At 33.1% G+C, this 23110-nt stretch overlaps 3 protein-coding genes across 7 annotated transcripts in view; all 3 read left to right on the forward strand.

Annotated features, from left to right (window-relative positions):
* The window catches only part of Cbp20 (cap binding protein 20), a 5128-nt gene extending 2064 nt beyond the window's left edge, over positions 1-3064 (forward strand). For both annotated transcript variants that reach the window (XM_080174103.1, XM_080174104.1), the window contains exons 3-6: positions 1206-1286; positions 1631-1707; positions 2127-2253; positions 2711-3064. In XM_080174103.1, the coding sequence (XP_080030229.1) occupies positions 1206-1286; positions 1631-1707; positions 2127-2253; positions 2711-2806 (381 nt within the window). In that variant the 3' untranslated portion in view covers positions 2807-3064. The remainder of the gene's footprint in view (positions 1-1205; positions 1287-1630; positions 1708-2126; positions 2254-2710) is intronic.
* LOC145329728 (uncharacterized) lies at positions 3015-21231 on the forward strand. The gene is made up of 13 exons (XM_080174096.1): positions 3015-3145; positions 3386-3462; positions 4616-4790; positions 5315-5431; positions 5800-5959; positions 6489-6549; positions 6955-7067; positions 9457-9568; positions 12333-12443; positions 13955-14048; positions 18550-18654; positions 18986-19104; positions 20688-21231. The coding sequence occupies exons 1-13, from the start codon at positions 3086-3088 to the stop codon at positions 20851-20853; spliced, it is 1470 nt and encodes a 489-aa protein (XP_080030222.1). The 5' UTR covers positions 3015-3085; the 3' UTR covers positions 20854-21231.
* LOC145329730 (peptidyl-prolyl cis-trans isomerase FKBP8-like) overlaps positions 21147-23110 on the forward strand; it is a 30870-nt gene continuing 28906 nt past the window's right edge. For all 4 annotated transcript variants that reach the window (XR_013883067.1, XR_013883066.1, XM_080174099.1 and 1 more), the window contains exons 1-3: positions 21147-21279; positions 21854-21923; positions 22621-22697. Coding sequence is in view for 2 of the 4 variants with exons in the window: in XM_080174099.1 (XP_080030225.1) it covers positions 21231-21279; positions 21854-21923; positions 22621-22697 (196 nt within the window). In the remaining 2 variants the exon portion in view is untranslated. The remainder of the gene's footprint in view (positions 21280-21853; positions 21924-22620; positions 22698-23110) is intronic.

Consider the following 23110-nt stretch of genomic DNA (forward strand, 5'->3'; position numbering starts at 1 on the left):
TTTTTGTTCGATTTAGGGAAAATAGACCTACCAAGGATTACTCATGCAAAATTTCAGATCAAAATTCGAATTCTAAGTGCCATTTATACAACATTGATTACGAGATGGTTGCATTAACCCCCCCCCCCCCCTTATTTATATTTATAAGTATAGTTACTCATTTAACCAATAATGTTTAATTATAAGAATACTTCCCTATTGAACTAATTATGCATGTTTATAAGATTAGATACCAATTATGTTTAATTATAAGAATAGATACCTATCGAACTATTTGTTCTTATTTATTAGATTAAGTACCCATTGAACTAATAATGTTTAGGGGGGGGGGGGGGGGTTTAATGCAACCAACTTGTAATCAATAATTAAATGGCACTTAGAATTCGAATTTCGATAGGGGTGTATATTCTGCACAAGATAATTTTTTTTTCTCGGCAACATAATTTTTTATTTCCCCCCCCCCCCCCTAGTTTTTTCTCACCAAGTAAGGGGGAAAATTGAAAAATATTTAAAGAACTCTATATTTTATTTATTTTATCCCTCCTACCACACATTTTTTTTTTCACAAAGGAGGGGGGGAGGGAAATGGAAAAAATGTTTTCAGTTTTCTTAATTTTTACATTTTTTTTCCCTCCAACCACTTATTTTTTACCCCCCCCCCCCCTAAATTGAAAAAAAGTTGGAAAAGTAACGGCTGACGGCTCAGCCGTTTAGCTGTTTTTTGCCTATTTTCAGGGCAAATTCATTATTAATTTAAATTACGTAGGAATCAACTTTTAAAACATTTTTTTTGTTTAATTCATGTTAAATGATAGCAATAACCATTTTTTAAAATTTCTAGTACCAACAGCTACCTGTTAGAACTGTTTGATAAGGTTTTTGAGTGAGAAAAAGTATTATGTGGAGATAGGTTTCGTGACTAATTTACTCTTAAGATAGCCCAAAAACGGCAAAACGGCTGAACTGCCAGCCGTTAGCCGTTACTTTTCCAACTTTATGTTCGATTTAGGGAAAATAGACCTACCAAGGATTATTCATGCAAAATTTCAGATCAAAATTCGAATTCCAAGTGCCATTTAATCATTGATTACGAGATGGTTGCATTAACCCTCCCCCCCCCCCCCCCCCCTATAATAAGAATTCATCCCTATTGCACTAGTTATTCATTCATATTAATAAGAATACATACCTATTGAACTATTTAGACAACAACACTGTATGTGGGAAATCTCAGCTTCTACACCACGGAAGAACAAATTTACGAGCTATTTAATAAATGTGGAGAGGTAATATGTTGATTTGAACAAGGATCAAAACATTTGTACGTAGTAAAGCTCAAAAATTGGAAACAATATTATATACTATTTCAACGATGCAATGGACATAACAGTCTGAAATTTTTTTTTTTTAAATGTGTTATGTAGTTCTCTAGAACATTACAGGAAGACCTAGACCGACTCTCTCTTTCACTGAGGGTCAGTTTTTATTAGGTTGTAATAATATATGAGGTTTTGTTGCTTTGATAGTTGAAAATAAAGAAAAATCTTCAAAAATAGATTATAACAAGCCTTTCTTAGTTGAAAATAAAGAAAAATCTTAAAAAATAGATTATAACAAGTCTTTCTTTCAGGTGAAAAAGGTGGTGATGGGATTGGATAAATTCAAGAGGACGCCATGCGGTTTCTGCTTCGTAGAATATTATTCAAGGTTAGTAGTAGAAGGGAGGGGGCGGGGGGTGGGGGGTTGGCAAATTCTATGATATTATCCTTTACAACAAAGTGTAAGTTAAATTATAGCTTACTATAAGAAAGTATTGGGAATTTCAGTTAAATTAACGCAAACTAACATACTTCATCTTCAAAGTTGGATTTTCCAATAAAGGGATTTTAGATACACGGTCTTGTTTTGCAAGCGGCTTGAAAAAATGCGCCTAAAATTAGATGTTTTAAAATATGGTGAGCATTATTGAGTCTTGTATATTTTACATATATTATTGCAATGTTAGTGTTCTTTATAAAGATGTCCAAACGTAGTCTATGCGTCCAGCAATTACCATGAAAAGCCGCCCTTAAGGTGATCTTTGAATTTCCTTTGTGTATAAGATTTAAACCAATTTTGTTTTCAAGACCTGATGCTGAACACTCAATGAGGTATATCAACGGGACACGACTGGATGACAGAATAATCAGGACAGATTGGGACGCTGGATTTGTGGAGGGCAGGCAGTATGGCAGAGGAAAATCTGGAGGACAGGTAGAATATTTCTTAATATTTAGATTTTTTTCTAAGAGGGAAGTTGTGTAAAAGTTGTATAGATTTTATGCGTGAAAGTAACTGAACATTAAGATCTCGTAAACGGAGGTAAACACCCTCCAAAACATTGTTTTAATATATGGATGCAAGAAGCCACAAGATTAGAAAAGCCTAAGGTTTATACCTTACCATAAACGGCGAATGAGTAAATAATTTTTATACTGAAGGCCTATTTTTATTGACCACATTTTTTATGCTTATTTTCGGTTAGGTTAATAAAGAGTCATGTGATCCCTGAGGGAGTTGAGCTCCAGTAGGGTTAGAAACATGTTTTTTTACCAAAGTTGATAAAAAGATAGAGCTGGGGATGGGTGGTGGTCAATGTATGAGAGAGAGCGATCTTATCTACCTATTATCTTTTAAAATGAATTTCTTTTTTATATCAACTTTTTTTCAGGTTCGAGACGAGTACAGAACAGATTTTGACAGTGGTCGAGGCGGCTATGGAAAAATTGTACAGCAGAAACTGGAACAACCAGATTTCTTCACATAAATTGTACCACACTTATACCTGCTCAGTTTTATTTGTTGTATCATAATCTGGTTTGGGGAATGATAAAAAAAAGTATTCAGTTTGTTCAATGTTTGTTAGATATTGAAAAGTTTTTAAAAATGCATTTTAAGGATCAAAAAATTTATCCTACCACTTTAAAAATCCTTTTAGGACAATACATACTATAGGTATAACAATACGTGTTGGGGCTATTGTAAATGTGTAAAGAAATCTCATATTTTTTGTATATTTTCAGAATATTTTTAAGCACTACTAAAAATGTCGTCACGTGCAGACGAGATCATGGCTAAGCTGGGTAAGGCCAGAGTTAAGAAACAGGTATTGCTCATATTTCGGCGTTTTTCTTCAATTTTTCAATTTTGGTTAATTTTTCTATCAATTAGGTATCTTCATTGTTTACTATTAATTAGGTATCATTTTCTTTAAAAATTTTAGGGTTTACTACTCCAATTCCTTAAATGCACTTCATACAACTATCCCTTTTATTAGGCCAAAAATTGGAGTTAGGTTAGGAAGATGAGGAATTGATCTATGAAATCTTATTTCTATTATTCACAGGCCACAAATTGGAGTTGGGAGGATGAGGAATTGATGTACGAAATGAACCAAAGAGACTCTAAAAGACAAAAACGAAAGTAAGTACCTAAACATCTTGGACTAGTACAGTGTGTTTTTTTTATGAGCACTTTTTTGAAAGCAATTTTACCCCACTTATAGTTATCAGAATTTAATGATTAATGGCTTATTTTCTTCGTTTTTTAAGGGAAATTATGAAACAACAAAAAAAATTACAGTTTTTGTTGAAAAAGTACAGTAAAGTTAAAAATTAAAAACTTAGGTGTCAACATATAAAAATGGTTTTAGCGCATTTTTCTTAAAAAAATGGATTTTCTGTAGTCGACTTTGGGGGGCCAGTACTTCCTCCCTGGTTGAGATATGACCTTCAAACTTTGATATGTTCTAGTACATGTCCCTAATAGTATCTGTAGGTATACATTTTTAGTTCTATATCTAAACTTTGAAGTGTTTAGCAGCCATTCTTGCAAAAGGTTGATTATTTGAGCATAAGAAAAAATGCGCTAAAACCATTTTTAGATGTTGACACCTAAGTTTTTAATTTTCAACTTTACTGTACTTTTTCAACAAAAACTGTAATTTTTTTTGTTGTTTCATAATTTCCCTTAAAAAACGAAGAAAATAAGCCATTAATCATTAAATTCTGATAACTATAAGTAGGGTAAAAATGCTTTCAAAAAAGTGCTCATAAAAAAACACACTGTATTATACACATAATTTCGGCCATACCGTATCATAACAAAAGACCTTAAAAGTTGTACTCTCTCTGATTTTGAGTGGTATAATTCCAAACAGACCATATGGTCCATTATAAAAATATTTTGAATCTTATGTCCATTAACAGACATTTGACTTTTGGAGTAACATTTTTACTGGATTCATGCATCACTGAATCAAATTGATGTAGAATATACGTGGATGTTAAGACAGGGGAAAAATTGTCGTCAATTAAGTTTGCTATTTCTCTTGTCATTTATTGATCAGTTCGTACATCCAGTAGGAAGGGAGGGTTGATCGTTATTTTAGCCTGCTACAAGTTTCATTGTTTTAGAATACATAATAATCTGGTGTAAGATCCAAGCAATAATAAATCCATTCTGCATCATGTGTTAAAATGGATATAAAATTGATAAATTGGCCATAGAAGTAATTTTTAATCACCAGAGTCTTAATCTACCTAGTGAAACAAATATTTAGTTATTAATGTTTCAGACTAGAGAAAAGCAAAGAAACTGATGAGATGAAAAAGATAAAGAAAGATGAGAAGCTATTAAACACATACATGAGAGAAGAAAGAAAATTGTTCTTGGGAGGCATAGCTGAGGAAACTACAGAAAAAGATCTAAAGAAGGCTTTCTCTCCTTTTGGTACTATTATGGATTGTAAGGTAAACAAATTGATAGGTAATATTTGTTGCTCTCTTGAGGTAACAATGGGTCAAGTCATAATTTTAATTTGCTTCAACGTGAAGCTTTGGTTGGTCCTTGTGGCTACACAAAAGAAACTATGGCTAATCAATTAATTTAGAATATTTTTTTGCTCATAAGGATAAATGAATGATTAAATATTTTAAGAAATGGGTGGGATTTTAAAGTAAACAAAAGATAATCAATTTCCTATATTTAGATAAAGAAGAGGAAAATATTTGATGATATAAGTATCTGGTCTAATTTAATCCTATGAAGCTAAAATTGTCTGTATAGCATTATGTCTGACATAAAATATTTGACCGATAAAAAAACCGATATGTGGACTAAAATATATCTATTACCCCCCCCCCCCCCTTTTTTCCCCTCGAATTATCATCATAAGCTTTGTTTGTTTGGCTTTTCAGAATTTTCCTCAGTTTGTTGTAAATTATTGAATAATAGGAAACTGTTAAAAATTGTAATTTATTTTTATATAATTTAGGTTATGCGTGATGCTGCCTCTGGTAAATCTCGCGGCTTCGGTTTCGTCACCTTCGCCTCCTCCTTCATGACAGAGGCTGCCATGGACGCCGCGCCATTTGAAATCTGTGGGGTTAAGGTGACTAAAGTTTGTCTTCGCACAATTAGGCGGTTTCTTTCAAAGTTACTATCTAACAGCGAATCTCTTTTTTAATATAAATTGAAAATAGGGTAAGAGGGTTATTTTTTTGTTTGTTTACTTTTGGTCCGGTTAGATTATGTTAAATTGGGAGCTGGGGTCATTGCAGGGGTTTGTCAAAGAAGGAAAATCCAACCCCCCCCCCCCCCATCCTTAATTTATGACAATATATTGACAAATGTAATGATTGGATTGAAATATGATGCAATGTAAAAAAAAACATTTAATAGAAAAAACCAAAAGCACGCACACGAACATTATAGGCACTAGTATCATATATTAATACTCACCTTAATTTTAATATTAAGGTGCAACCTAAGCGCGCCACTCCAGACAAAGTACGTTACAAGCAGACCAATGTAGAGTTTGATGCAACTCTGGATAAGGCTTGTGAGGGAAAGAGAAGTATTTTTATCGGAGCTCTAAGAGATAATATTTCAGAAGAAGATCTGGAGAGCTATTTTTCAGGTATCATGGATACTCTACAAGTCTAACATGTCTGTCTACCACTATTGTTTTTCCTGTTTATTCTCCATTTATTTCCAGATATCTTATTGAATAAAACAATAGACGACAAAATTCATGATGATAAACTGATTACTCCTTCTGTAGAATAAAATGATAGGTTAAAAAGTTTGGACAACGCTGGTTTGTACCAACCAATCCTGATTCAATGAGAATGTTAAAACTCATACCTTGGATAATGTCCCTTTCAGCATCTACTGAAAATCTTTAATCTGCAACTCTTTATTTAAAAATTACTTTTTTAACAATCTATACCTGATTTTATTTACTCTCATGTAGATGTATTTTATGTATTTCTTTGATATCTTCTTTATTACTTTTTGGAACATTAAATACTATCTAACTTTTTGTCATTATTTTTGAAGATACGTCAGGGGGTGGCCCGGGTGGGTGGTCTTTTTCTTAGTTTGAGCTGGGTTGGACTGTTCAAGTTGAATTATTCAATAACAAAAAATTATCTGTATTATTAAAGGTTTTGGACGTGTAGTACGAGCATGCAGACTTACCGACAAAGAAACTGGAGAAAAGAAACGGTAAGAAAAAATATTTTTGACTGACGAAAAAGTTCGAGGCAATTAAGTATTTCTTCAGATGCAATGTTTATGTCCCTGCGCACAATTGTTCTTGTTTTATAACTTTCTTTATTTCTCAAAGTTTTATCCTATTATTTCGTTTCAATTGAAAAACTTAGAAGATTGAAAGTTTGGTTTTGAAAGTATACAAACTTTTTTCTGTTCTTGTATTATATCATAATTTTTTGTACAGAATTCTTTTTATAGAAAAAATTGTATTTCAACTTTCAAAGCCTTAATAAAACAAGGGCACCTCAAAACTAATAAATTTATTTAGCCTGGGCCCTTGGCCCCTCGGGGCTAACAAAGCTGACTTCAATTAAAAATTTATTTTAATATCCGTGGTAAATGAATAACCATTCCTAGATTTGGTTTTGTTGATTTTGCTGATTACGGAGTTGTTAGAAAAGTGATGAACATAACAAAGCATTACATCAAGGGAAAGAGAATAAGAATAGATATGACACGGCCTAGAATAGGTAAGCCTTAATCTATAATACAAAGTAGAACGATGTCTGTCTGTCCGTCTGTCCGTCTGACCGTCTGTCCGTCCGTCTGTCTGTCTGTCCCTTAAGATCTCGGTAACCACTGAACCGATCGGATTCTACTCTTCAGGGTATCTACCTATTGTTCCTGTGGTGGTTTTAAGCTATTTTCTCGGAGGGTGGGACACCCCCAACCCCCCCAAAAACCAAAAAATTCCCCCCCATTTTTTTTTTTTTTTTTTTTTTTTTTTTTTTGAAGGAGTTTCCATGGTCCTTTATGGTCTCTCGCAATAATTTTTTTTTATCACCTCTTGGGCAAAGCCCCTAGAGGCTAGGGGCGAAGCCGCTAGTATATTATTATATTGTCACGTCTTTAGTTTTATTATTAAGGTTTTTACATAAAAGAAAAAGTGAAGTTTCTTATAGATCCAGGGAAGGTTTGTAACTATTTTGGGGGAGGATACCTACACCCTCCCAAGAGAAATCGCCCCTTTTATTTTTTTACTTAAAGGATAGGACAATAAACGATAAAAAATAAATGGGGGGGGGGGGGGGGCGGATGTGCCACTTTTTGAAACAAAAAGTAAAACTGCATGATCTCAACCCATAAAAGAGTTTCAGCTCTAAAATTCAGCACAGTAGTTGCTTATGTGGAGAAGAATATGGAACTGTGAAGAAACTGTGAGAAAGAATAGACAATTTTCAATCATGTGAGATAAACTTTATTTTCTCATAAGATTTTACACTTGAAATATTACAAGTGTCACGTGAAAATATAGAGAAATTTTTATGAGAAAAAAAGTTTATCTCAGATTATTAGAATTGTCTAATTTGGCGAAAAAAAGGCAAAAAAAAATTCGGCGGTTTCGCCGCCGTTTCTTCACAGTTCCATATTATTCTCCACATAAGCAACTGCTGTGCTGAATTTTAGAGCTGTAACTCTTTTATGGGTTGAGATCATGCAGTTTTACTTCTGGTTTCAAAAAGTGACACATCCGCCCCCCCCCCTTTTCTATCTAAATAAGTATGACTACTTTTAGAAGCTGATTGATATTTTAGTTTAGTTCAAATAAGATTTAATGCTTTATCAATATCAATAAGATAAAATGTTTTTTGGTATAAATGTTCCACTCCTACTTAAATAACTAGCGGCTACGCCCCCTAGAGGCCTCTAGGGGCACTTGATGAGGGGGGAATTGAATTGGATAATCCAATTTCTTAATTTTTATTTTAAAAGAAAAATTTTTTGGGGGGGGAGTCGTCCCCCCCCCACATTTTTAATTTTAGTTAAAAAATAAATTGGAAAAAAAAATTTTAGGGGGGAAGGTGGATATTGTGTCTAGGGGCGATTTCTCTTGGGAGTGTGGTGGAACCCTCCCCCAAAATAGTTATAAACCTTCGTGGGACCTATTAGAAGCTACCCTGTTAAGGAGAATCCGATCGGTTCAGCGGTTAGCGAGATACTTCGTTACAAACAAACAGACAGACAGACATCGTTCTACTTTGTATTATAGATATGCTATACTAATTTCTGATTAACTGATACGTTATCGGTTATAAGTAAAACGTGAATATTTGTAAATCTTATCGCCAATATTATTTATGTTAAAAAGTTAAAAAATACAATGTTTAGTTATTTACAATTCAGGGGTATATTCTGCATGGTTGACAATGATCCTGCTAACGGGTGGGAGGGGGCCGGGATAATAACTAATATGTGGTAGGGGGAGGGGGGGGGAGGGAAGTAAAAATTATGAGAACTGAAAACATTTTTCTCCCCTCCTTGGTGAAAAAAATAAAAGAATAGGTATGTAAGAGGGGGGAATAAATTAAAGAGTTTTGAAAATAGTTTTCTCTTATTTCCCCCCTTATTTGCTGGAGAAAAACTAGAAGGGGAAAAATAAAAAAAATTGCAGCAGGGGAAAATTAATGAATCTTGTGCAGAATATACACCCCTGGGCCCTGATACAATTTGAAAGCCTACTACTGAATATGAATCTAGTCTATATTTGTCTTTATCTTTCAAGATTATTTGAATATTAATCCATTTAGTGTTTAGTGCCTTATGTCAGGTTTAGCTTAACACAACATAATTGATTTTGGAGTTTTTTAAAATCGTGTTACAGTGATTGTTATAAAATAGTAAATTGGTGATATTATGAAATACAAGATATAAAACTGAATAATTGTGATGTATGAAGCCTTGGGTGGATGAAAAAAGATTTCAAAATAAGTGGGAGGAGTTCTGTCTTTGCTTTGCATTTTAATGGAAAACGCCTAAACCTCCAACGTTTTTCCACCAACAAATAGCAGAACTAGTTTAAATCTTTTGGGTTCAGAATGATTTACAGTTCAATGTCCCCTACAATATATTTATTTTAAGAATTTTCCCATCAAACGAAGACTGTATATGTTGGTGGATTGGAGGATGGTATTGATGATCCAGAGTTGAAAGCTTATTTCTCAGAATTTGGATTTGTTACCCGTGCTTTAAGGTAGGATTTTAATCTCTACATATAACAAACGGGTAAAAGTACGAAGCGCATTTAAACTTGAATTTAGTGAACTGTATATTTTTTCCGTTCAAAAGTTTAAACTACATCCATAGGACTTGTTTTCAAAAGAATTTAAATTTTCTGCCAGGTAGTTTTTAAAAATATCAAGACTTAAAAACCATATGTTCCTTGGCTGTCCTGTTTTCACAAAAACAGCATGATGACTATTCTGGTGGTACCAAATTGATTGCTATTTATTGTAAGACAAAATTATGCATATGTTAGATGGTATTCTTGTAACTTATGCTTGCAATCCATCTTGTTAAATGCACTTCATGCAACTATCTCTTTAACTTCATAGGTAATGACTTTGTCTTGTTTTTATTAGTAATTTTTTTGAGACATGTTAGAGTTGTCTTACTGATGTTAAACCTTGTATCTGGAAACTTGTAATACTTAGAAATTGTCTGATCAGCGTAGCAACTCTAAAATCATTACAATAAAGTCCGTACTTGATTTCTTTTACTTTTTGAAAACTCAAAACTGTGATTCGTAGCAAGACTAGACACAGTTAGGATCGTAGTTACTTCTTAAAGTGAATCTTACATTATTAAGCACCCGGCATTTGAAATATTTATTTTGCTTTGCTTATAGTATGGATATTTTCTTATTATTTTTGCTTTTAAAGTGAAAGCATGACGAAATAAATGACGCTTTTTATGTTACAAACAAAGGTTAAGAGAACAATAGAATTTATTTTTATAATTCTGCCCTTGGTTTATAAATGCGTATTGCGTATGTTATTTATTATCTGATTAGAAATAGAAAATAATGTTAGAAATAAATAATTTGAATTGCTAAATGTAAAAGTTAAGGTGTTAAGTAGTTATTTATCGCAAAGTATTATAGAAAGCTTTCTGTGGTTATTGTCCAAGGAAAAAAAAATATGATTAATTTAAGTTTTGTTGGCCCTGAGAAGCCAAAGGCCCTGATTCGCTTACACTTCCCAGCACCTTTTTCGATTTTGGTTTGAGGAGAATGTCAAAAATTGCAAGATTTTGAAAAAAATAACCAAAAGCATGTGCACGCCAATGATTTAATTTTAAAGAATACCAACCCCTGTACTTCATCTGATTAGATATAATTCAAAATGCATATGGGTTTTTTCTTTCATGCAGTTACCACCAACTAAGAATAACACAATTGCGTAGCTTGAGAATGCGTAATATTCAAAGAAAAGAAACGGATATAACCTATAACAATAAGTTTTTCTTATCTAGATAATAGATATAATATATCTAGATGGTCCATCTGAACCTATTTCCGTCAAACTTAAAAAGGGATTTTTAGCAAAAAAATACTTTTGTTTTTTTTGTTATAAATATGATATTGTTTCTAGAAAGATAACTTAACCCGGAGAAATTCAACTATTCATAACTAACTTATTTGTGCTTTGTTATATGCCTCATATTATAGGAGGGAAGAAATTTTTATACGAAACAATTTACCCCAAAAAAGCTTTATCCTAAGGTATGCGACAAATTATAACTAATGCGAACGAAATGAATAAAGGGGGGGGGGCGAAAGTGACACTTTTTGAAACCAAAACTAAAAGTTAAAGGAACTCAACTAAAAAAAAGAGTTACAGGTCTGACATTTTGCATGGCAGTTGCTTTAAAGGGGTACAATATGGAACTGTGAAGAAACGGCGGCGCAACCGCCGAAAACCGCCGAGAAAAGGCAAAAAAAAATTCGGCGGGAAACGGCGGTTTTCGGCGGTTGTGCCGCCGTTTCTTCACAGTTCCATATTGTACCCCTATAAAGCAACTGCCATGCAAAATCTCAGACCTGTAACTCTTTTTTTAGTTGAGTTCCTTTGTTGACTTTTAGTTTTGGTTTCAAAAAGTGTCACTTTCGCCCCCCCCCCCCCTTATTTCCTTACATACCAAAATCTGTAAAATGTTTCTAGCCATGACATGATTCGAATGTACATTGTACCTCCACAGTATGTACTAAAGCTGTCTGCAATGAATGCTTTCCTGACAATCTTATTTAGACTTTGGTTAGCATAGCCATGGTTTTGATTATTTTACACCTATCAATTCGGATTTTCTTTCTTTTTTTCAATATTATTTAGCAAAAAGAATGAGCCATTTTATATAACACTGCTTGTGAGAGAGCTTAGATTAAGATTAAAAATCAATTTATGTATTTTTTTCTGAACACCTTTCTAATACATCATTTTAATTTTTAAAATATTTTTAGAAATATGTAAATACTTAAATTATTTTTTAACACCGAAGGCCCCATTTAATACACCTCTGGTTTTTGGAATGCCTCATAATCGTAGATAAAACATTATTTAAAGTTTATTAATGATGTAATTTATAATATCTGTCAATGCTATGTAATATGTTTATCATAATTAAACCGATTTGAAAATAAATCTTATTCTTATTCCACTATTTTCCTATTGGCTGATTTAGAGAGTATGTATCTAGATTATCTTTATTTTTTAGAAAGACAAAATTATTTATTTCTTCCCCATATAAAACTAATGTTTTTTAGTTTTCCTTCAATAATATATTATAGAAATAAAGTCAAACATCGTTTTATAATTCTAAGACCTTCAAAAACATTGTATTTTGACTTTTAATCATTTTTTTATTGTAGGTATTAGGTACGTATCGCGTGGTTTAATACATTTTTTTCTTCATCGATACAAGGTTTAATATTTGATAAAAGCTAATTTAGTTATTTTTAGAATTCCTGATAAAGATGGACCTAAAAGAAAATATGGTTTTGTTGATTTTGATGATTATGACGCTGTTGACCTGGTCATGACTCAGAGAGAACATTATATTCAAGGATTAAAGTAAGTTTCCTAAATTCATCTTTTAATGAATATATTATTACATAGATCTTAATTTCTAATAAAGTCCTAATGTTTTCTGGTGAAGTGGGCTAAAATAACGATTACCCCATTCAACCAAATTTACCTCATCATCTCTCCCCCTACTTGATGAACAAACTGACCAATAAATAAGCTCCATGTTAGCATTTTAAATTGATGACCATTTTTCCCCCTTGCATAATATTCACGTATACTCTAGATCCATTATAATTTTGTATTATTCTCGAAAATTTTCAAGCATTTTTAAACGTTCCGTATCACTCATTGATAAGACAATGGACGCAAATTAATGTACTTCCCCAATAATTGAATAACAAAATTACCCCTTTTTAAATTGAAATTAAGGTGTAATAATTTATACTTTTCTATTAAAACCAATAAATCATAATTTAATAAGAGTGCCTAGAGTTTTTAGACCAACGAATGAGATAAAATTTGGTTACAAGTTTATTTTACAGTCCAATGTTCCTCACCCAGTCCCGTGACCTAATGTAAATGTTTCTGAGCCCTTTTTATCCCTGATAAAGAAATAGCCAAAACCCACGTTTAGTAAGGGGGGGGGGGGGCGGGGGGGGGGGTTAATGCAACCATCTCGTAATCAATGTATAAATGGCACTTACGTAGGAATCAACTTTTGAAACATATGTTTGCTTTAAATCATGTGAAATGATACAAAAAAATCCTTTTTTAGATTTCTAGTACCAGCATCTACCGACTGGAACCGTTTGATAACGTTTTTGTGCGGGAAAGACTATTATGTGGAGATAGGTTTCGTGATAGATTTACCTTCAAAATAGCTTTAAAATGGCTAAACGGCTGAGCCGGCAGCCGTTGGCCGTTACTTTTCCAACTTTTTGTTCAATTTAGGGAAAATAGACCTACCAAGGATTACTCATGCACAATTTCAGATCGAAATTCGAATTCTAAGTGCCATTTACGAGATAGTTGCATTACCCCCCCCCCCCCTTTTTATACGGGGATACACATTTCCATAAAGTTTTTACGATTTCAATACTTTAATAGAAACTGTGTAGGTAACAGTAACAGTAGCAAGCTCTTTTCACTCCACACGGGGAGCATAGGGCGCTGACAATTTGTCAGTGTTTCTGTAACAATGTGGCTTCTTTATGGATATGGGATAGGGTTGTCAGCCCTAAACCCTATGATTGCAGTGTAAAGCGTCCATTTGCCCATCAGACAACCAACCCTTTGATTGCACGACATGGTAGTGAGTTGCGCCTGATTTGGGCTAAGGCATTCCCCCTACTCTAACTATTTATGTCGCACACCTGACATAGCAGCAGTAGGAACCATTTTGAACGTCTTTAGTTATGACTCGGCGTCGGACCGAGATTCGAACCTGTCACCTTCCCGATGACGAGCGGATGCTTTACGTGTTGAGCCACGGTCGCGGGTTTAGGTAAACAGTATATTAAATACTTTTTGTTACTCAAACAACCTGTATATTTTAGAGTAAAAGTAGAACTGGCTCTACCCCTGATCAACGACACCCTGTATGAATGTAAAGACGCACAAGAAACCTCCACAGAAACTTGGGAAGAAAAGGTAAGAAACAAAAATAGTTGATGGGTATATTCTTTATAATTTTTCAAGGAGGGTTGGGGCCCGGGGGGGGGGAAATGGGTGTTTACTCCCATTGAAACATTAATAGTTATTTCTCGCATCGTATTATAAACGGCTTTCCGCGGATATAGAATGTACAATCATAAGATTAAAACCAGTTTTTAGCCTAAAACTAGTTTTTTTGGCACCGATGTGCCGAAGGCACCGGCTAAAAAACTGGTTTTAATCTTATGATTGTACATTTTTATATTCGTAGAAAGCTGGATATAATACGATGCTAGACATAGTTTTTTCGTATGGATGAGAACCGGTTCCCATTCACCGGATTCGAATGAATACGAGAAAACCCTTTATTAAACAAACCTAAAAAAAGCTTTCACCCCTAAATCCCTGGTTTTTTTTTTAATGTTGTAGATTCTATCGTTTTTCTTATTATTTTAAAAGGTTGAAAGGTCTTGAGTTAAAATGGCCCTCATATAGCATCAGTATTACAAAAAAAATTACGTTCTTTTTGTATGTTATGTACTCTTATGAACATTATTATACTCTTATATAACTTGTCAAATTATAATATTCAGAATAATAACAAGGGTGTACATTTACTTCCGCACGTGAAAATCACATTAAATCAAAATAACTGAAAATTATTTAAACAACACAAACTTTTCCTTTCCAATTATGTCGATTTTTATCATTAAACATCACCTTTAATTTTTTGCTATTCTGTTTTTTTTGTGAACTGGAATCGTTAAGCAAATTTAAAATTATGCGGGATTAATTGCACACCAATGGAAAGCTAGTCTATTAACAGTCAGGGATACAAAGGGATAAGACAATGGCCGATGATAATACACAAAACTACCCTTTTGTAGTTTATAATTAGTGGTTTAAAAGTTTGGAAACTCAACTTAATCAGTCAAACAATCAAATTAATAAAAGTCCTCTAAGTTAATAAGCCAACGAACAAGAAAACATTATTAAAAACGCTTGGGACTAGTATAATAAACAGCCCAATATCCCCCCTCTCTCCATGTTTTGTAGTACTTTAATAATTCTAGTTCCCGGAAATGATACATATATGCTAAACCTCGAGTAAATAATAAGTATTGTCACTAATTTTAGCAGCAAAAATATAATGCACGTTTTATGCATGTTTGTCGGTCAGCCGGTCGGTAGATAATACAAAATACGTTTCACTCACTTATTGCGTGATTATTAGAAATCATAATACTTGTGACTTAAAAGGCCAGTTTGCTTGGACACATTTGTTCGAAGAATCATATATGTGTATATTTTTGTTCTTGTAAATTGGAAAGTAAAAAATGAATTTATTTATATCTCTACGCGCATAATATAAAAAAATGCGTAAAAAAGGCTTGGTATGAAAATAAAATGTACTATCCTATCATATAAAATACTAGCGGATATGCCCCTGTGGCCTCTAGTGACACTGGTGATTAGGTGGGGGTCGACACCTCTCCCCTAACTTTCAATTTTAGCTTGAAAAAAAAGAAATTTTTTAAGGGGTTGGTGGGACATTTTTTCTATGGGCGATTTGTCTTGAGCGTGGTTGAACCCTCTCCCAAAATAGCTATAAACCTTTCAAGGACCAATGTGAAGCTATACTGTAAAGGAAAACCACATGGATTCTCTTGTTAGCGAGATCCTTTGGCACATACACACACAGATCTTGTTTTTTTTATGTGGATTAAGGTTTTAGGGAAGCTTTATATGTCTTTGTTAGGTTGTTTTACTATATTTCCGACTTTCCCCCCCCTCACCCCCCCCCTCAACCCAACCCATTTTTTTAAAATGTTGAATTTGCTTATTTTAAAGTTTATTTTTGTTCTTTTTAGTTTGTTCTTCAAAAGTCGCAAAATGTTAGGTAAGTTTATGATTATTATAATAATAATATTATAACCCACAATAGAAATACACTGAATTTTTTTGTAATAACAAAAACTTATTTGTTTAATTTTTTAAAAGTAAAAATTTTCAAAATTGAATAAAAGGAGAACGCCAAAAATCCTTGGGTAGTTTTTTTCTAACAGGGTATTTATTCACTTACGCTAAAGTAATTCTAAATAAAATGCGCGGTTTTGATTGGACAACTTGCGTGAAGCATAGTACTATCGTTTCTTCAGGCAAACGGGACTGGTTCTAAACCAATGGATTTATTATTACTTGGATCTTACACCAAATTATCATGTACTCTAATAAATGAAATTTGAGTTAGCTAAAATATCGATCCACCCCCTTAACCTAATTCCCTTCCCTCCTACTGGATGGTCGAAGTGACCAATAAATGATATCCATGTTAGCAACCTAAATAATTTTCCCCCTGATATAATATCCACGTATATTCTATATCCATTTCTAAACCAGAAATGGGGTCTTTCAACTCAACAAAAATACATAAAGATATTATTAAAGGAATATGTTATGGTTTTATTTTATACTTATTAAACTATAATTTATAAATATTAAATATGATAAGCATAATAAATCATATGTTACGATTATTTGTACGTACATGACATTTTTAAAAACAATTTACACAAAAGTATACATAAGATGAGGGTTGATAGTGAACTTTTGATTTGTGTACTCAAAACTTTAAAACTTAGAGTAATGGATATAGAATATACGTGAAAATAATTTTTTGGTCAGTTCGTTTATCCAGTAGGAAGGGAGGAAGTGGGGTTGGTGGGGGTAATCGTTATTTAAGCCAGCTAAAAGTTTCACTTTATTAGAAAATAAGAACCATGTAAAAATATACCTATCCATTGAAAGTTTGAAACTTACATGATAAACTGGTAATAAAAATTCTTGTATATTTAAATCTTGTATTTTACTCTATGACAAGTTTTCAATGATATGTTTGTCTCCATGCAGTTTTACACAGAAAAAAAGAACAATTAATAATGCGTAAAGTTTAATATTGTTAAAGCCAAATTTATGTCATTAGCAAAGTAAGGATTTAAGCGGAAAATGGCGGTGAACGGCGGGAGCGGCGGTCCGGCCGCCGTTTTTTTTTTGAAAGATACCAAAACTTGGGGTAATTAGTGACACACCCAAAAAGATTTTACCCAATTATCCCTAAAACTAAGGGAGTAGCACCCAAAATAAAATTGGGTAGGGGGGGTTACAAACAGGCCCTAGCATTCCCTTTCCTTTAACTATTATGCATCTCATACGACATACATGCCGCCTTAGGATTTTCTACGTCTTATATTTATAGTTTTAGATCACTGTCTTAATATTTTACAGAGACTTGCACTCAAAGTTTTATCAACATTTATCTCATTCGTTGATTTAAAAACTTTTGGGGCTTTTTATTAAACTTGATTGTTTGGTAAATAATAGCAGGGGCTAAACTTTTCAACCAATAATTTTAATCTAAAGAAAGGGGCTATTTTGTTTATCATAACAAACTGGAACAGTACTTTTATTATTCATTGTCTTATACTTTAAGATTTCTAATATTTGGAATATTATTTTTATACAGTTTACATATCCTTATGTTCCTTATGCGTTTAACATTCGCTTGACATAAGAACATTTATGTTTTCACAAGTTTTCTAGTAGTTAAGTGTACACTTTATAGTTGTGCATGTATATTATATAGTAATAGTTATTTAGCGCATCGTTTTATAGACAGCTATCCGCGGATATTCAAGTGTAAATGTGATAGATTAAAACCAGTTTTATTACACCGAAAGGTCCGCAGTTCCGGGCTAACATAGCTGGTATTGATTTTATCATTTTTTTATCGATATGCTTTGAAAGTTGTCTGAAATATGATGTCATACTTGATTTTTCAGTATAGCTGAGAACCGGTTCTAATCCAGCGGGTAGTAGCGGTTTCGAAGCAATACTTGAATAATATATTCTTGTACTTAAGCTTTTTCGTGTTTTTATTGTTTGTTATAGTATTTAAATGCTATATTTATATAATTCTAGTGATATTTATACTAAATTAAAGTTAATTTATTTTTGTTATTGTTGTTTTATACCTATGCTTTTGGCTTGTTTAAAAAATTACAAAGTAAACGATTTTTGAATACACTATTTATTTATGAATATATTATAAAATCTTGAACTTTAATGTGTATTTCAAATTATTTACTATTTTCTTTAAAGTAGGTCGCAAGGCACTATTATTCCAACTATTGCAGATAATGAACCCCTTGATTCCACGACTTTTGTCTTAAAGTCTTAACTGTGAATGTGCATGCAGTAATGAGGTCCGCTTATTCTTGGCCAAAACTATTAATTTACTCACCTGACATTGCAGTAGCAGTAGTGAAAGCATTAACGTCTTTAATTATGATGCGGTTAGCAAAGATTTGAAATCACCTTCCCAAAGACGAGCAAAATGCTACGGCCGTGAACTTTATTTATATTTACTAAAGCTATCCGTCACCGACAGACGGCCATATAAAATATAAAAACTTCGCTAAAAAAAAATATTTAATTTCAGGTACAAAGAAAGTTACAGTATGCCATACCAGATCAGGGCGCCTGGGGAGAATCTTTCAACTATGAAATTTTTGTCAAAGGAGGTCCAGAAATTCTTTCCAGTCAGGTATAAAAATTATTTAGCGATTTCCGCATATTGGACCATTGATTATTTGTATGTAATGCTTATTTTAGGTTAGGTTAGGTCAAACAAAGGTTAGGAGAACCCCGCTTGTACACATTACGGCAATTGCTCAGTTTGGTAAAAGGTTTTGGCAGTGGTTATAAATATTTTTTTTCTTCGAAAAAATATAAATAAAAAGATGGGGGGTGGGGCAGAAATAGGTTCTAAAATAGGATAACGACATTCATAAAAAGAAACGCACTGAAACAGGAGAATAAACGAAGATTAACACTTATAGATTGTCAGAACTAAATGAGCAAAATATAAATTTTAGGTGAAGATTCCCCGAGGTATGCTGGAGTATGTAGTTGGCATGGCTGGTAAAGTTATTGAATCTATAGCTGAAGATACCAAAACTAGGCTTATGATCAAGAAACCGGAAATGGGAGCAAAGTACGTATTTGTCAAATTAGTGCTAAGATTTAAAGGTGCTCTCCTTCAAAGTGCACTGAGCACTGAAACACCTTCCCTTTAAATACGAAAGACATTAAAAAGAGCAGGAGGTTCAAATCCTAATCCTCTGCAAGGGGGGGGGGGGGGGAAGGTCCTGGCTTTACCCGTGGTGCCTTACCTTTCAGATGGGCTTTAAAGTACCCAATATTACCTAACCAAATTCCAAAATAGTCCTAATCTTTTTGCAGTTTAACTTAAAAGGAAGATGAAATCTTTTTAAAAAGAATATGAACATTATAAGTATCATTTCAATAAAAAGTTTTTATAGAAAATCAAAATCTAACCCAAACATTAGGTAATTTTGGAGACCTTAATTAATCGCTGTTAATACACATGTTTATCTCTTTCAGAGATGGGAAAAAACCAGGTTTTTTTTAAAAAAGATCAAACCAGTGTGGTTTATTTGGTTTAAACCGGTTTTTATTGGTTTTTATTAATAAAAACCAGGTTTTTTTGGTTTTTTTAATAATTTTTTTGTTTTTTTTTAATAATATCCAAATTTAAGTATTCTAATTTAGTATAAAGGGGTAGTTTCACGAAATGCATTTGAACTTAATTTAGTGAACCGCATATTTTATCCTGGTTAAATGGTTAAACTACATTTATATGGCATATATTTGAAAAAATTTAAATTTTCTACCACATAGTTTTTGAAATATCAAGACTTGAAAATTGTCTTTTTTAATTGCATATATCACAAAAAGACAATTTTCAGGTCCTGATATTTTAAAAACTACGTGGTAGAAAATTGAATTCATTTCAAATATATGCTATTTAAATGTAGTTTATCTCATTAACTAAGAAAAAATATGCGGTTCACTAAATTAAGTTCAAATGCATTTCGTGAAACTACCCCTTTAGTATAAAGATTTAAACTATTAAAAGAATTTTGAATTAAGTATTTATATTTTTGACTGTATTTTTTACATTATAAAAAGACTAGCGGCTAGGCCCCTAGAGGCCTCTAGGGGCACTTGAGGAGGAGAGAGTCGAATTTAATTATTGAATTTTTATTTTATATTTTATCAGAAAAAGTAAAAAAAAATTTTTTTGGGGGGTGCGATTATTTTTTTTTTTTTTGGGGGGGGGGGGGGGGGGTTGCCCCTCCCCCCCATTTTTAATTTTAGTTAAAAAAGTTTTTAAAAATTTTTTTTTGGAGGGGGGGATTTTTCATTTTTGGGGGGGTTGGGGGTGTCCCACCCCCAAAGAAAATAGTTATAAACCTTCCCAGGACCTATGAGAAGCTACCCTGTTATGGAGAACCCAATCGGTTCAGCGGTTAACGAGATCCTTCGGTACAAACATACAAACACACAAACACACATACAAACATCCTGTTACTTTATTATAAGGATATAACTGGAAAGATAGGCCTTTGTATTAAAAAAACCATTTAAACCATGCCACCTTGGTTTTTTTTGTTTTTTTTAGCTTTTTTTTTTGGTTTAAACCACTTGATTAAAACCACGTGGTTTTTATTTTGCCATCCCTGATCTCTTTTTTATTTCTAAATCTATAATTAGGGATGTGTTTATCACTATTACCGGCCGGGAGGATGGTTTGAAGCAGGCGCAGTACATCATGGCCAACATTGTCAAATCCAACATGCACAAGCTCAATCTTGTGAGCAACCTGGCCACCGCCAGCAGTACGACCAGTACAGCCGCTGCCGATAAAGAGGATAAATAATCTCAATCAATGTTTTTTTCTTATATTTTGCTTTCTTAATTTTGTCAAAGTGATGTTAAATCAATATATTTTTTTGCATTTTTTTCTGTTTAATAAAATAAGAAAAAATATTTATATTTTAAAAGTTTTAAATAATCCAATGTTTTGGTGGGCAAATTTGGCAGCCTTCCCTTCTAAAACAAAAACATTGCAAGCTACAAAAGGCAGTTTCATGAAATAATATTTTAGGTCAGATAAGCATTTTGTCCATGTTCAAAAATACTAAAATTATTTTCATTAAAAGGTTGTTAAATTAAAAAACTTACTTTTTAGGTTTCATGTACTTAAATGAATTATTGAATATGTTGTTAAAAAAATATATATAAATTTCAGAGAAAATGTCTGAGGTAGAGCTTTTACCAACTGAAGATGTACCATCAATAAAAAGTAGGGTCAATTAACATAAAAATTTACCTAGTTTAAAAATACAAGAATAGTTATTTCTCGCATCGTATTATAAACAGCTTTCCGCGGATATAGAATGTACAATTATAAGATTAAAACCAGTTTTTTAGCCCCGAGGTGCAGAAGGCACGGGCTAAAAAAACTGGTTTTAATCTTATGATTGTACATTTTTATATTTGTAGAAAGCTGGATATAATACGATGCTAGACATAGTTTTTTCGTATGGAAGAGAACCGGTTCCTATCCACCGGATTCGAATAAATACGAGAAAATTAATTTAAAAATCTTCGACTACTTTGAATATAAAATCTTCCAAGATGTTTTAATTTATGCATCCATAGCATTACTGTGAAAATTGCTAAAAACGCATGAGTGACAAACGTCGAAGTGGACACTTAACTTAACCTAACCTTATTGAAACCATCTTATAGGATTTGTATTTTGTCCTATCCGAGGTTTGTCCTGAAACCCTAAAAAATAGTAAAAATATGTCATGGTATAAAGGTTATCTGAGGGTTTGGTACTTAATATCTCTAAAATGGCTTTATTTACCTAGATAATCTGGATATATTGGATGATGATGATTATACAGATATGCCAGAACTTTGCCAAGACACATCTCAAAGGTAATATAATTTCCAGTTTGGCTTTGAAACCGATTAATATCCGCTGAAATAGAACCTACACTAAGCCATACTAAAAAATCATGTTTAGCATCGTATTACAGCCAATTTTGAACAAATACTTATTAAAATAAAAATCATAAAATCAACACCAGTTTAAACAGTCCGGGCTTTTGGCCCCTCGGATCGAGGCTCACAAAAATTGTTTAAATTTTTTAATTCTGAAATAAATTAAAGCTAGGACCTCCTGTATGCAGTGGCGTGCGAACCGAAGGGGGCATTTGGGGCAATCGCCCCCCCTAGCGACCAAAACGCTCCCCCTGCCCCTCCCCCCTAACCACCGCCCCCCCTGCCCCCCCCCTAAATGTTGAAAAATGCCCCATTTTGCCTCCCCCCTGGTCAATAAAAATGCCCCTTTTTGCCCCCTACCCTACAAAAAGCAAAACTATCCCAGTTTCAAAAAAAAAAGATCAAGAAGTACTCCGGCAAGATATCCAGTAATTTGCCGGATATCGAAAGTTCGCCAAATATTCGGCCGGATATCGGATATCTGGCTTATAAATCATCCAGTATCCGGCCAAAAAGTAACCGGCCCAACCCTAATAAAAAAGCTGTTAACCCAAATTTTTTTTAATGTAGGTTGGTCAGCAATTCCTCTCACGAACGCCCCACAATCATATATATCATCTTATTTATTTAGATTAAAAGAAGAGGAGAACAAATGTGATAAACCTGAAATATCAGAAATTGACGATGAAGACAGAGATATGTTTCCAGGTAATCCAGACCAAAGCAGGGGTGTATATTTTCTACAATTTCAAAATGAGGAAATTTCCGTATTTTCACTATATAAATATAATACAAAGAAAGTTGGGGGAAAGAAATTCAACAAAGCCAAGGAGCAAATGGTCCCTTTAAAAAAGACTGGACCATTTCTAAGCTTATAGCAGGATTTTATGATGATGATATTATTAAAGCGTATCATAAACAACACATTTTCCCCTAAAGTTACCTAAAAATAACCTTGTGTGACTTTTCAATCATGTGTCCCCAAAATGTTTGTAACCATATCTCTTTCAGTTGACTCTTCATTCGAAAAAGACAGAGTAGAAATTCAATAGAAAGATAAAGTTTGCGCTGTAATAATATTTTGCTGCTCTGGTAGTTAGCTAGCTTAGTCTTTGTAATAT

Source organism: Acartia tonsa, chromosome 10 (assembly GCF_053477335.1).
Source record: "Acartia tonsa isolate MP-2025a chromosome 10, ASM5347733v1, whole genome shotgun sequence".
NCBI lineage: Eukaryota > Metazoa > Arthropoda > Copepoda > Calanoida > Acartiidae > Acartia > Acartia tonsa.